General features: G+C 53.9%; 1 protein-coding gene across 2 annotated transcripts; it reads right to left on the bottom strand.

The window, feature by feature from the left end:
- Positions 1 to 18: 18 nt before the first annotated feature.
- Positions 19 to 11,924, bottom strand: GSS (glutathione synthetase). 2 transcript variants are annotated; one of them, XM_075166318.1, is made up of 14 exons: positions 11,883 to 11,924; positions 11,265 to 11,401; positions 9,825 to 9,970; positions 9,178 to 9,312; positions 8,313 to 8,388; positions 7,620 to 7,759; positions 7,352 to 7,468; positions 6,829 to 6,909; positions 5,538 to 5,615; positions 4,119 to 4,185; positions 3,323 to 3,517; positions 3,046 to 3,127; positions 2,514 to 2,703; positions 19 to 1,787 (listed from the first exon to the last, which is right to left on the bottom strand). In XM_075166318.1, the coding sequence occupies exons 2-14, from the start codon at positions 11,391 to 11,393 to the stop codon at positions 1,664 to 1,666; spliced, it is 1,560 nt and encodes a 519-aa protein (XP_075022419.1). In that variant the 5' UTR covers positions 11,394 to 11,401; positions 11,883 to 11,924; the 3' UTR covers positions 19 to 1,663. The 2 variants fall into 2 exon arrangements, with proteins under 2 accessions (XP_075022419.1, XP_075022420.1); XM_075166319.1 differs by lacking the exon at positions 9,178 to 9,312.
- Positions 11,925 to 15,126: the final 3,202 nt, after the last annotated feature.

Here is a 15,126-nt window from a genome sequence, read left to right as displayed (position 1 = left end):
ATTGGCACAAGAGCAGTGTTCAGATTGCGTGCACGTTTTAATCTCTGGGTGAGGGTAATCAACACCCCCCAACAACCACCCAGGAATCACAGAATCGGTCACGCTTACGGAACTGAACTCTTTCCAAGGTAAAAGATTGACAATTGAAGCATGCAGCGCTGCCGCACAGCACCAATGCACCTGGCAGGGTGCAGGTCTGTCAATCAGCACGTTCGTTCTTCAGAAGTAACTGGCTTCATGCTGCTTCTCTTTGGTGTCACTAGAAGGGTAGAGGTGAGGCTGCCTGGGTGCTTTACCAGGGCACTGCCAGAAAGGTGCCTCTTATGTTTCTCCTTGAACTGCTCGGCTGAGGAGGAAGAGGGGCTGGAGGAAGAGGCAAAAGCCCATGGGATGAAGAGCCTGCACTCCTCTCTGTCCCTCCACTGCTGCATTGTTCTCACTGATCCATGAAAGACATGAGCTGGGAGAGACACGGCTCATCAGCCGCTGGTGCTGGTCCCAGAGTGAAGCGCTTGGCAGCTGGAGTGATGCTCGTGCAGCCTCTCCTGCAATTCCATCACTTTCCCACTGCAAAGCTCCCAGTCTCAGCCCACCCCATGTCCCAGCAGGACCATTACCAAAGTTGGGCTCTGTGACACCGCTCGTGGGCTGTAGGTGCAGCGGCAGACCAGGCGGGAACTGCTCGGTGCGTCACTTGTAGTGGGATGCACTGGCACAAGCCCGTGGGGATTCAGCGTTTATCAACAGACAGCCCCCACAAGGCTCCAGTTCAGCATCGCGCTGGGATCTGCCACCATCATTGAAGGATTATTCTGCCAAGCCCTGGGGATCTGTTGGCCAAGGCTGCAGGAGGCAACGGGAGCAGATGCAGCCCTCCCATGGGGAGGGCATGGCCTGCCAGATGCATTCTGCACTGCTGCCTGCCTTGTGAGGCATAGAGGCACTATTTGGGATGAGTACGCAGTCCAACAAAGCAGGAGTTGGGCAAAGCAAAAGCAAGCAAGAGGCCCTTGGGCAAATTACACCAGGGCAGCTGTCGCTTGTGCTGGAACCCTGAGGATCCTCAGGCACAGGGAAAAGTAGAAATTGGGGCAGCAGCAGCACCTGAAGGAGGGCTGGAGGGGCCATGGGCATGTGGAGCTGGGCTCCCCTCTTTAACGTGGTAAGCACTGAGGCACTGGGCCACAAATCCCAGAGATGAAGGCTGTTATTTGCACATACACATTTCTCCTCCCATTCCCTAGGCTTTGGGTTTGTGCGTCTCCAGAAGTAATGCAGCATCAAGGAGCACGAAACTGGGAACAGCGTGAGTGCCTGTTGTGGCACATTCACCCCTCAGCTTTGCTGTACGTACCCCTGCCTGCAGGCTAGACCCCCGGGGAACACCCAGAGCAATGCCGTCCTGCGAGGTCGCAGCTGGGATGCGCACGGGGCAGGGTCCCCTGAGCGGGCAGAGCAAGGGAGCCCCTTCTTCCTGCAGGAGGAATTGCAGAGGAGAAGCTGGGGCTGGCACGCAGGACGTTTGAGCAGTTGCGTCCACACAGTCCCTCCTCACCGTCTCCAACGCATCAGACCTTGGTAAGTGCACCCTAAGGAGAACATCGCTGTGGCAGATCAGCTCTTCAGGCAGCAGAGCAAGGTAGGGGGATGGGGCATCGCCTCCTCACACCAAGTAAGGAGTGTCCAGCACTGCCACCCCAGCCGCTACCCCGCCGTCTGCGTGCTCAATCGCCTTCGTCCGCAGGAGGTGGCCGGCGGCCTTGTTCATCACCATCTCCTTGCCCTGTCTGCAAAGAAAAGGGCAACTGAGCAGATGCAGAGCAGAAAGCTTGTGGCGTTTCACGTTGGCAATTTGATGCACGTTCCCTGCCGCAGCGCAGGGCAGGTAACAAGGACGTAAAAGCCCCAGGGCTAATGCAGAGGTGTCTGCAGACACAGAGCTGCGCCTGTTTTTGTGCCTGCCAGCGACAGTGCCCTTTCTCAGCCAGGCCATTTTGGTCTGATTGCTCTGCACACAGGCAGTGTCAAGTTCTGAACGCTGCCAGAGTACATTTGTTTCTAAAACTGTACGACAAGGACTTTAATTTATAAGCTATGGAAACATTTCTACAGGCCTACGAGGGTTTTAAACAAAAGCAGCAGCTATTTAGGGTTGAACATGACCGCATTAAGCCTTCAGATATTTCTGAGATCGCCAGGGCTTCAGAAAAGCATGTGGCTGCATCCAGAATCTAAGAAGTACTCCCAGAAATCAGGGATGAGATGCACCAGTTCCACGTGGCCATTACACCAGTAACTGCCAGCACCGGCTCTGCGGTTTTTCAACAACTCGTTTGGCAGCAGGTACAGAGCAGCAGTTCAGCGTCGGAACACAGTGCTCAGAGAGCTGCTGACGGGGACAGGGACTGAATGGTCACGTCTGTCCCCTGCGCATCTGCCCTACTGCTGAAGGCTCCCAACCCAAGCGCTGGCTGGAGCAGGTAACCACCCCGTAACGCAAGCACGTTTCTCACCTGACGTAGACACCAAAAATACCGAGCTCTGAGATGCACTCGGACGCTTGTAGGGGACTGTGAGCCCTCAGCAAGTAATTAATTGCTGGCTGTGGTTTGATCTTATCCATCAAGATGTAGGAGGTTCTCTCAGGGCTGTCTCTGATCTTCTCCAGAACCTGCCTGAGCTCTTCACCATAGAGGTTGTTCCCTGACAACAAAACCAGCAAGTCAAGCACTTCCCAGCACAGCAGAAGCCGTTGGCCGCAGCTGTGCAACCATCCCGTGCAGCCCCGGCAGCCCAAACAGACCCAGCCTTTGCCTCCCCATGTGCTGCCTGGGCTCCCCGCACCCCAGCTCTGGGGCCTAGGGAGCTCCTCCAGGAGCACCTCACTGCCATGACTAGTCCCCATGGCTACAAGTAGCTACAAGCCACCCCACCCCACCTTTTATCCCTTAGCGCAGGACCAGGAGCCATCACAGAGCTACTGCCTCTCCTGGATAAGAGCATGAACTGCAATGAAAACCCGCACGGACCCAGTCCAGCTCATACCTCCACCTTCTCGCTGCGGCTTCAGCACAAACCGGTCGGGGTCAGCGATAGCCGTAGCAGCTATCTTGTCACCCTCTTCGCCCTGGCAGGAAACGATGGCAACAGCAAAGCATCAGGGAGGAGCAGGGCCTCCTCTACAGACCCCCCTGAGCAGGATCAACAGGGTCCCCCCAGGGACCACAATAAAGCCTTCTCATTTTCTTAACCAAAGAGAAACATCACACAGGCCAAGCACAGCCTGCATGTTCGTTCCTGCTCCAGCCCCGCTCACACTCACCATGTCCAGGGAATAGAGTCCAGCAAACGTTGCTCTTATTCGAGCCACAGCCTCGGCGCGGCCGGGCAGTAATCTCTCCAGCGTCCCTGGTCGGCTCAGCTCCTGCTGGACCTTCTTGGTGCCTGCGAGTTGGGTAGCGATGTCGGGGCACTTCACTGCCCTTGATCTCTCCAGCAACAACCGTGCCTCCCAGTTCTGAGACAGAAAGAGAGCAACCATCCCGTCAGCAAAAAGACCAAAAGGTTTTCTCCACTCTTTTCTATTCAGTTATTGACATATGATCTGCCTCCAGAGGGAACAGCACTCCAGAGACAAGAGACAGGCCTACATGGATTTCCCACCACCTCTGGAAACAGCACAGCCAGGTTAGTCCACTGCCTTTGCCTGCACCCCCTCCCCAGCTTGTCCAGTGCTGCCACCTCCAGACAACAGCAAGATATGGTCTGTATTATTACTACCTGCAGCCTGATAGTCCTAGTAGAGGACAGAGTGTGATCTGTAGATCAAGTCCAAACCCTTTAAGCAGGTGCTAATACCTGTGTTAACCCCTATTGTACAGAAGCAGTTCAGTGCTGTGGTAAGAGGTCACCAGGAGTGGTTATTGGAGAAGAAAGCCACTCATTTTTCTTGTTGCATGAGTGCCCGGGACACCCACACGCACTGCAGAGTCACAGCTTCCCAACGCTATCACCCACCCAGGACAGGACAGATGCCCCTGGGATCACGGGGCGTTTCAAACTCACTGGGCAAGGCCACAGCGTGGGTGGCTTCTTGGGGCAGAGCGGTCAGTACTGACCTGCTGGTCGTAGTTCGTTGGCACGTAGCCCTCTCTGTAGTACACCACTGCTACCTCCTGGCCGTCCCTGGAATAGAAACCAGAAGCATTCACAGAACCAGGCCAGCCCCTGCCTGCCTCTGCCCGGACCCCCCAGCACCAAGGGGGTTGCAACGGGGTCAGGCAGGCAACGTGTTACAGCATTTGTCCCTTCTCCGTGGCCTCCTGGGCTGTTCTGCTCCTGGCTGGCTCTGCCAGAGAAAGCTGAGGACTGCAAGCCCTGGCTCCTCTCCTCGGAGCCCCAGCTGGCTTGCCCTGTCCTGAGACACAGGGAGCTGACACCTGGTCCCTGCCCTGACTAATCAAAGTCTCAATAATTCAGGCACCCAGCCCAGCAGGGAGGTAAGAACCTAATTTTTTAATAGCTTTTGCCACTGGGAGCAAAGCCTCGGAGATTGTGGAAGCTGGGAGGAAACAGGGTCCTTCTCTGGTGGCAATTCAAGGCAGGACATCAACTCAACAACCTGCCCAGGCCACCAAAACATCCTGCCAGGGCAGGGCTGTCAGCATACCTGCAGCACCACACACCCAAGCTTTGGCCACACAAACTGTGCGTGTGGTCAGGGAAAGCAGCACAGAAACTGCTGGCAGCCAGGCAGCGTAATTGTAAAGGCATTCATCAGTAAGAGGAGAGGATGCTCTGGAGGAAGTACAGTGGATACACTTTCCCCTTAACTGTCTGGCGATGACAAATGTATTTGTTAATTAAGCACAGCAGAGGCACCAAAGGTCAAACCATGGAAAAATTAGCCTAACTACAGAAAAAACATTGGCATGAAACCGTATCTTCCTTTAGGCTCGTACAGCTCCAAGCACATTACCCTGGAAATAGGACAAACGTCACACTTGGGACCAACTGCCAGCACTTGGGAGTCTGCGACCCGCATGTCCTGGCCTCCACAGGGAGCGAGCAAGACGCTGAGTGCATTCAAAACCAACAGATAACATAAGGACAAGTAATGCTTCCTCCTCTAGCACTAATAACCCAGCCCAACTCCCACCGGCAGAGCATCACGTGAACAGTAAACAGGAAACGTCTTTGTGGAAGCCTCCGAAATAGCCAGGACTTTTCGTAGCAGATGTATGTGGAGGAAGTAAAGATCCCCCAGTCCTCTGAAGGCTGCAGCTTGAAGGAGGGAAATTATGTTTCCAGCTGAAAGGGACTGATGTATGTATGCAAAATCTCACCACTGTGAAAACAAAATCATTTCAGCTCTAAGGGGAAGCAGCAACAGCCGCCTGGAGCATGGAAGAGAACTGCCTTCTCAGAAAGTCACTATTTACACTCAAAACATACCACCAGCTTTGGCTGAAAATTCCCATTTACAGTCCTGTGTGCCCAACACACAGCCAGGAACGCGCACCTGGGCTCATACTCACATATACAGCCTCTTGGCATCATCCAGAGACCCCTTCTCAAACACATCTCTGAATCGCTTCCTGATGACCCGAATGTTCCTGTTAAGAGAGGAGTGGGAGAGTCACCAGGCTGGCCTTAGTACTTGAGCGAGAAATCACAGGTGGAACTGGTGGCTCCAGCAAGGAGGATCTGTAGGCTCCTTCAGAAATAACCTCCAGCTTTGCAGTGTGGAGCCAGAGGAATCCTACAGTCCAAAACAGTCCCTGTTTTTAGCATCTGTCCTACGTTTCCAGCCCAACTACTGTAGGAATCAGAACACGTGCCTAAACACCCTGGATTTCTCCATTTCTCCTTTCACCTCCTAAAGTGTTTCTAAGGGAAGTCAATATTTTGGGTTTTCTTATCCCTACAGAACAGATTCACTCACTGTTGGCTTCAAAGCCAAGAGCTGCAGACAGACGAGTGGCCTCCTGCATGTTTTATCTCCTTCACGCTTTATAGTCGTTCCACCACACAGCGGCAGTGTGGACTTGCTGATCGACACACCTCCCACTGCTCCAGCACAGGCTCAGGGACCTTACCAAAACACCTCCTTCTCCCCAGTCCTTTACTCCACTGCCGCGTTGCTTACTTTGCCCAGATCTTTCACAATCGGTTTGAAGTTTCGTTGATTAAGCTTTTATGAAATACCCTGTGCCCAATCCTAAGTCAGAGAGCAAGCAGGACCCTCATTAACCCCGCCCTGCTCCTTCTTGACTCTAAGAGTCTTGGCCCACAGCAAAGCTACCACTGGTGCAGCTCTGAGGATTACACAGGCACAAAATCAGCAAGGAATCAGCCCTGGAGACCAGAGGCTTTGATGGCTGCTGGTATTTCCAGCGAAGAGCTGGTGAGAGGCTTTGGGAGGCTGGTGAGAAGATGAAGGTGGGTGCTGAGGCTAGGCAGGAGGCCACCCAAGGAACGCTGAAGAGAGCTGCATAACAGACCACAGAGATAAGTCCAAGATAAAGGCGCCCTGTTGCATACCAAGACATGCCCTCTCACAGTCCCAGAAACTATAAAGTGTTTTGACTTTATCCTTGAGTAGGTGACAAAGTGAAAAGCAAATGGATTCTGCACATCTCCATCTTTCCCTGGCCTGCTCCTACGCTCCTGCCACCATGCTGTGCCTGCTGGAGAGCCTGGAGACACCCCATAAGCTGCCTTGAGGGAAACACCATCATCTAGCAGCAGTTTGCTCTGCTTCCCTTTTCCAAAACTGTACCATCTCCTTCCCTTCCCATCAGGAAGGGAGGGAAATTCAACCTTTACCTGTTCCAAAGCTCATTTTCTACACATCGCTGATCAAAAATGTTCCTCTGGACTTCCTCCACCAGAAACATCACCACAGCACTGGAAGAGATACCAAGGACATCATTAAACCCAGAAACACTCCACATGCACCCAGGATCCCCAACTTTTGAACTCTGTGATTCAGGCTTCCTGCACTGCTCCTGCTCGTTTTCTCCAGTGTTTCTAAGGGTCAGCATGCAAATGGAGAGCAGTTCTGATCCTGCGTAATTACCAAACCAGTGCGGGGCATAAGCACAAGGGCAGGAGAAAAAGCAAGCTCTGTGCAGGGTGGTTGAACCACACAACTCCTCCAGGGTCCCTCTGCACCTCTCTGCCTTTGCGACTCAGACAACCGCATTGCTCTTCCCAGGGTGCCGCAGGCTTTTCGAGAGCAGCTTGTCTAGCGAACAAGCATCTTTCAGAAAGCGCAATTTCAAAACCAAACATGGGCGTCCCAGGGGAGACAAGATAACCCAGCCTCTAGCACCTCCTCTCTCCTTACCTTTGAGAACCGTAGAGCTCCCAGGCTTTCGCAATACCCAAGGCAAGCCCTATCGAAGGGTTGTTGGGCAGCAGGCGCGATGCCTCCTTAGACTTTCCCAGCACTTTCAACACCCGCCTGTGGAACAAAAAAAGCTGTAAATGCTGTGACAGCCCCCGACTGGACCTAGGGAGCAGGAGTTTGGAGAGCACGCAGACACAGAGTGCATCAGGCCATGCGGTACAGCTGCTGCAGCGCCTGGTGGCACGGGCCAGAGATGCTCCCTTACCCATGGACCGCTGCAGTGCGGGAGGTGAGGCCTCCAAAGCTGGCAGCAATGGTGTTTATTTCTATCTGCTTCAGAGCCGGTGTCCCATCCACACCGCAGTCAAACATGTAATCAGAGCGGTTTATGCCTAAAAACACAGACTGAAACAGAGGGGAGGTGAAGTGGGTTCTCCTGTTGCCTTTGACTGCAAATCCCTTTGATGACCTCACCTCAAAATTCTCCTGGGGCAGATCCAGTCACTTTCATTTTGATAAAAACCTCTGCAATACATGCCCGTGGGTGCTTTGGCCCTTGCTCAGGGCGCACAGTCCTCCTCAAAACTCCAGAGGAGTTTACAACACTCGCGAGAGTAAAGGAGCTTCTGCAGGGACAGCCTGTCCGGCGCAGGTCCCGACACGGCACACATCCTTGCACTCTCCCGAGGCTCCCAGAGGACAAAGACAAACCATATTAAATCCTCCCAGTCAAGGCCTGACTGTTTCCAGCAGCACTAACCAAAGGGCATGACTGTCAAATAGGGCAAGGTCCTGAGCTCACAGGCTGTAACCGAGACATCGTAGTGTAGGGAGCGACCAGCCTGACCACGGGACAGTTCAAAGCCCACAGCAGCAAGCTTGCAGACAGAGACCAGGCAATCCCACCGCAATGCAAAGGGGCGCAGCTGCTGACCACTGGGGTCTCCTGCCAAGGTACCTGAGCCAAGCCTTCCTCCAAAACTTGCATGTGGATTCTGAAGAGTCGAGCTGTGAAGTCATCTACCTTGATGGTGCTAGAGAGAAAGACAGACCAGATCAGCTCCCTTACGCTGTCACATAGGAACAAGAAAATTAATTCCTCACCAGAAAAAAAACCCTTACGAGGGACATTCTCCAGCACAAATAGCAGAGCTGTGGCTAGACCAAGTCCTACAGCATTGTTAAGCATCTCATCATGAATGCACTCTTCATCATGGGCCACAGTGCATAACCATAACGCAAATCCAGTTTGCTCAGCACAGCCACTCTACAAAAAGCATCGCTGTGCAGAGGTGACTTTCATTTGCAGGGCAGAGAGACAGGACAAGCAAAAGAAAAGAAATGCAGCAGAATTTTGCAGATACATGAAAGAAATCAGAATTCTCTCTGTGCCTGCACACACAGTTCATAGAATAAGCCTCATAAGCTTCATCAAATCCCCCCTGTCCTGTTGGGCTCCAAATCCCGCACACTGTGGTGCCAAGCGCTTCAGTGGCCCTGCTAGAGTAGGTCTGGCTTTTCTTCAGGGTCCCAAATCCCTGAGCTAATTGTGAGCAGCACCTCCAAGGCACAGGACAGGCGCTGCGTTCCTTAACCACAGGTATAAACATGCCCCTACAAACTCTGGTTGCAGCCAGCTCTGGGACAGGCGCAAACATTAAAACAGCTCTGAGGGGTCAGGCTTTAGCAAAACAAAAAGGACGCTGGGAAACAGTCTCCTTTGCTCTGTCCTGGTGCCAGAGGGCCAGCAGCACCTGCGCAGACAGGCAGCACAGAACGGGAAGCAGGAAGGGAAATGGGTTTTGTGGAAGCATCAGCCTTACAGATTATGGGGGCCACAGTCAGTGATGGTTGCTCCAGCACAGGGCAACAGCCTCAGATAAATCCAGCAGAGCTCACGAGCCAGAGCTGACCAGTCCTCCAGCACCCAGAGCTTGTGGGTCACCTTCCCGGCATGGCTGGGAAAGCAGGGGACACGGGGTGACTGATCAGAGGTAGGTGTGGGGGAAGGAACAAACACCTTCTCCTCATAACTGTGGGCAGGCAGCAGAGCTGGTGGTTATCGGATAGATACAGGCAGATGCAAAACAAGACTAAAAGAGACTGCTAAATCCAGGACTCAAAGAAGACTCCAGCAATTTGAATTTAAGGCCCAGGGGCCAACAAGCTCACAAGTAAGAATTCACAAGTTTGAAACACTGGCAAAATTGAAGATCATTGCAGGGAGTCAACTCTTGGCCAGATGTCCCATCTTCCGAGGCCCAAAGGAGACCTCAAAACACAGAGACGGAAATTAATGGAAATTAATCTTAGGACAAATAATGCCGCAAAGGAGACAATTTCTGCAGAGGACAGGAGTGCCCACCTCAGCTTGAAGGACACGAATGGATGGAAGATAGAAATGCCTGAAAGGTGATAAATGCTTTACATTTAAAATATTTCATTAAAATGCAACTTGCAATAAAATTACCTGGCCAGAGTATGCTCCAGGAATTCTCTGTTTTGACTAATAGCATCCACCAGCAGGTTAAAATCTTGCTGAACAGCGTACGCTTGTTCAAACAGGACACTTGGTACTGCAGACGGGAGCAGCGTGAAGGGAGCATAATTCACCACCTGTGAACAAGGATGCAGCAGCAGAGCACTCAGGTCTACGCAGTTTAAGTGGGGCTAAAGAATTGCTTCCTCTGCTTGTCTGAAGCCACCCCTAGCCCTCCCCAGTTCACCCTGGACAGACACATGGCCTCAACCCTGCTGACCCCTGACTTTTGAGGGCTTTGCTTTACAAGCCGTCCACAGAGCGGAGGCAGGAGCAGCTGCTCCAGAGCTCAAGCTGGGCTGAGTGCTTCCTTCTGAAGGATGCTCTGTTTCCACCTTAACTGGAGAGCACTGTCTCCAAAATGTCTCAGTTTCAGAGAAAAGGTGAATTTGCCAGTCCTGGGTTTTGGCCATCAGAGTCGCTTCCTTTGATCCCTGCTCACTGAGTCCCAGGGTTGACTCTGGACCCCTGGTTCACCCTACAGCTCAGGCAGAGGGCCACCTTCAAAGCCAAAATATTACACCAGAGAGAAGTTCCCAATTCACCTTGATTTTTACATGAGACAAGGGACACTGGCAGCATGTTTGGCCTCTCCTCCCAGGCTCCCTCTTTCTCTCACCCTTCGAGGTTCCCTCAGAGCCCTGACCTGACCATGGGGTTTACATCAAGGAGCAGCCCCCTTGGTGGAGACCTCCCTCCTCGTACCTCTGCCAGCTCCCGGCACAGCTGCCTGCTTGCCCGCAGGCTCCTCAGGGACCCATCCCCGATGGTGTCCCACCCTTGTCGCACAGGGGTACTTCTTCCTCCGCGACCCCTCACATCCCCCTCCAATGGGCCGAATCCCTCATCAGCGCCCCCGCCCCAGCCAGTGTCAAAGAGATTCACCAGAGGTAATCCCACGCATCAGCCATGCCCGTCGCCTTGTCCCAGGTATGGGGCGAAGGCTGACTTGTAGCTGGGAGCACGCCAAAAAGAGAGGCCCCTCCGAGAGACGCTCCCCTGGTTCAAAGGATCATACAGGTGGTGAGAGGCTGGGAGAGGGATGAACTCCCACCACCGCACACACGCAGGGCTCCCAGCAACTTCCGAAACCTTCCCAAATCTCTCCCTCTCCTTGGAAAAGGGGAGCTGTATCGCAGGGCTGTCTCTCGGGGAGATGCACTCATCAGCAGGATGGGGTGTGAGTTATAGCCCCCAGGTCGGTCGTGCTTCAGCCAGGCAAGCTGGGTGCTCACTGCAAAGCAGCGCACGTTGACGAGGGCTCAGCAAACCCAGGGATGGCAGCCGGCTCCTCCCCGAGCTCCTCTCGCTTTGCTGACTCACACCCTGGCCAGGATCAAACACGTCCCGTGACTCCGCTCTGGCACTCACGTCCGAGGCGTTGGGCTCCCCCTCGGTCCGCATCAGCACGCCTTCCAGAAGCGCCGCGTCCACGGCCACCGACGCTGCCTCCTGGATGGCCGGCTCGTTACGCAGGACGTCTTCCCACGGCGCAGCCATGGCCAGCGCTGAGGAGGCAGAGCAGAAGTCACCCACCTGGCCCCCAGAGCCTCACCTTCTTTCCCAACAGGCAGCCTGGCCTTGCCCTCGCAGCGGGGACGGGCGGGCCGGGGCAGCACGGAGCTCAGCACCACCCTCGCTGCCCAGCTCAGGCACCGCACACCGGCTGCACACGGGCCCCGCGCCGGATGAAGGCGCCTCCACACCCCCAGCCGAACCCGAGCCCTGCTCTGCCTCCAGAGCCGGCACCGCGGATTGCCACCGCCTGAGGCCGTGGCTCGCCTCAGGAAGGCCCGTGCGGGACCCTCGCGGCGCTGCAGGGCACGGGCCTGCGCAGGGCCGGGCCGCGACACCCCCTCGCCAGCGCCGCCCGGCCCGCCCTGGGGCAGCCGGGGCCCGGCCCAGCACCGGGCCTGCCCGGCGGGGAGCGGGCCTGGCCCCTCGCTGGGCCCTGGCCCCCGAGGCCAGAGCGGCCCCGCCGCCCCCTACCTGCTCCCGGCCGCTCCGGCCCGCCGCTCCGGCCCGCCCCGCCCACCACCACGCGATTGGACAGGCCTCCCACTCTCGTCCCGCCTCGGACACGGATTGGCAGCGCAGCCGACCTATCAGCACGGGAGAGGACACGACCGCGTGCCAATGCAGCTGACTGGGGGCGGTGGGAGGAGTTGAGAGCGCGCATGCGTGCCTGGAGCAAGGGGGGCGTGGTACCCCGGAGCGGGAGTGCGTCACGGGGAGGTGTGACGTCATGCTGTGATGTCAGGCGAGGGCGGGGGCTTCCCGTGGGTCGGGGGAGGTGGGCACTGGGGGTGCGCGCCCGCAGCAGGGGGCTCGAGCTAATGAAAACCGCCCTGTGCTGCCAGGGGCTGAAATTCGCCCTTTGCAGGCAGGGGAAGACGGAGGAACTGCAAGCCTGGCTTTGGAAATTAAAGAACCCGAACTGAACTGGTATTGGAAACACCTCCATGTTTTCCATTTCTTCAACAACTTCTGTGCTGCGCTGCACCGACAGGACCTGGAAAAGGGGCTGGCCGGGGGTACCTCGATGCAGCCCAGCCCGTTGGCAGCCCCCATCGCAGATGTCCCCCTGTTGTTCCCAGAGAGGCTGTTGAGTGCACCCGGGTGCCCCAGGGGTGACATCCCCGGCTGTGTGCCGTGACACGGTAGGGAGGATTCCCGAGTCCTCGGCGGTCTTTGGGACGCCCTGCGGCGTAATGCAAGCTGATATTTTTCTCCCACTTCAGACGTGTATTTACGCTCACTTTGTCTCGGTTCATCAGGAGATAGGGTTGCTCTCTGCTCTCGTTTCAGACAGATGCGAGGCTGGGGGATGTTCTGTGCCTCTTCAGTCGAGTACATCTGGTAAATCTCAGATTTCAGAACAGTTTCATATACTTGCAGGACATTGATTTCCCAGCAATAGGGCTCGAAATGGCAGTGTGACAAATCAAGAGGGTTATTTTTGCAGAAACGTGTTTGTATTAGGAACAGATAAAATTTGTTGATGTGTAAATAAATCCAAACCAAACCAGGTCCTTCCTACTTTTTTGTTTAAATATACAAAGGAACTGTCAGTCCTAACTCGCTGTGCCCTTACAATAAGTGTAATAAAATGAAACAACCTTAACACGTTTGCCAGTAAGGTGCCATCCACACAACAGCGTAACTAGAAAAAAGATTTATTGCCATCACAAGGCAATCATTTGTGTACATACTGGAGTAATATAATTACTTAAGCATTTTCACAGCGCATTTATGATACAGCTGTGAGGCTCCAGAAAAAGCAGTGGGGCTGGACTTGGTTTGCGCCCTGTATTATGAACGTTTGAAATCGTCGATTGCTGGTGAAGAGAGGGTTGTGTGACGCCTGTGTGTAGCCAGCAGAACAAGGGCTGAACACCAGCCCCAGATCTGCATCTTTATTTGGACTTAATTTTTCACTAATGCAGCTTTGGGAGCAGAACAGGTAAATCCATGTATGATGCTTGGATCCTGCAATCACAAAACTGGGAAATTGTGAATTATTTCATTGACTTAAGTGTGCTGCCCGCGGATACTAATTTCTTCTGTCTGCTCTACCACCGGGCATTAGCTCGGACATTTCCTCATGTCAAGGAGTCAGGGAGGGAAGGGGCTGGTCTCTAATCCAACCTCCTGCTCACAGTGGGACCGTCCCTAGCACGAGATCAGAATGGCTGTGGCTTTACTCAGCCAAGCCTTGAAAACTTCCCAGGATGGAGACGTCCCCATCTCCTTGGTGACCTGTCCCAGGGCTGTAAGATGCGTCGCTGGAGTGCCTGGGAGGAAGAGCAGATCCTGTCCTTGCTTGGCCATTGACTTGATGACTTTTTGCAAGTGACTTTATCCTTTGCCTCAGTTTCCCATCTGCCCTAAGAGCTACTGTTATCCAGCACCAAAAGCAGCACCAAGTCTCGAAGTGCACCAAGTACCAAGCCCTGCAGCAAGCCCTTCACCCTGGAGCCTGTCTGTGCAGGAGAGTCCCTGACCTATCTAACCTGCAGAGAGGCTGTGGGTGGATTAAGACTGTATATATATACATACAGACATATATATTAACCTAGAGCATGACAGCTGAGGTGGGTGCCAAGCTTACACACACATGTTGTGCTCACACGTGTGCTGCTCATGCCCTCATCCATGCCTATACCCTGGGGCAGCAAGGGAAAGCCCCAGGCAGGGGGACCCTGCGTGGGATGCATTAAGAGGAGGGTGCAAAGGCAGCCTCCCACCCTGGGACGTGCCTGCCTGTGGTGGGGGGATTTCTCCAGCAAGCATTGTTGTTACACTCGATCGCCCTCCACAGATGGATCATCACTGGTCACCAGGCCAAGCCGAGAGACAACCGGCTCTTCATCCTATTTCCAGTGCCAGGAGTTGTCCAGGTTGTTGCAAGCCTCTTAGCTCTGCTTTTAGAGATCTATCTCTGAAATAAAGCTCTGTGATTATAGCTCTCTAATGCACCCACCGTGTCTCTTTTCTGGACTCGGGAGTCCTACTCTTTCCTCTCTGCCGTCCCTTTGATCAGTAACTGTGGATTCACACCTCAGTTAATACAGATCCAGGCTGTGAATTTGGAAGTGGACTGGTAGATCCAGTCTTTTCTCGCTGGAAAACTGCCCTGCACCGGGAGCCTGCTTAGACCCCTCCACGGGGCAAGGGCTGTTCGCCCGTGTGTTGGTCGAGGGATGGAAGTGAGGATCAAAGTCCAAGAGTTTTAATGATGATGCAGAAGGACAGAGTTTACTCAAACAGAAACATTTCCCCTCTCAGTCCTTGGTCCTGGCAGGGTCCTGGGTCCCCTCTCCTCTCCATTTGCTCTGAGAGGGTAAGAAAGGGAATAAAAAGCTTGAATTTCTAAGCAAAACATTGTAAAAAATAGTCAAGTTTCATTGTAAGTAAGTTGGAAAAAAGTGCTGCCCTGTCCTCGGGAGCTCCCAGGACGAACACACCCTCCTCTGACTGGGAAAACTCTTTTTATAGAGAGCTCTGGCTTGCCTTTTTCCAAATTCAGTCTGGAGAATGAGATCTTTTCAAAGTAATCCAGTAGCCCGGGATGGATTTGTACATGCAGATAGCCCATAATCTCTGCTATAGCGTAAGAGAGCTGCAATGCAGCTCAGAGAAGGTTAAATGATAAAAAAATATGGCAGACATGGTAAGTATTTGGCATGTTACATGCAACAAAAGATGAACAACAGCAACTGGGACATTATCT

This window comes from Calonectris borealis, chromosome 17 (genome assembly GCF_964195595.1).
Source record: "Calonectris borealis chromosome 17, bCalBor7.hap1.2, whole genome shotgun sequence".
NCBI classification, from domain to species: domain Eukaryota; kingdom Metazoa; phylum Chordata; class Aves; order Procellariiformes; family Procellariidae; genus Calonectris; species Calonectris borealis.
The sequence above is the reverse complement of the archived record's forward strand: the minus strand, read 5'-3'. Positions and strand labels throughout refer to the sequence as shown.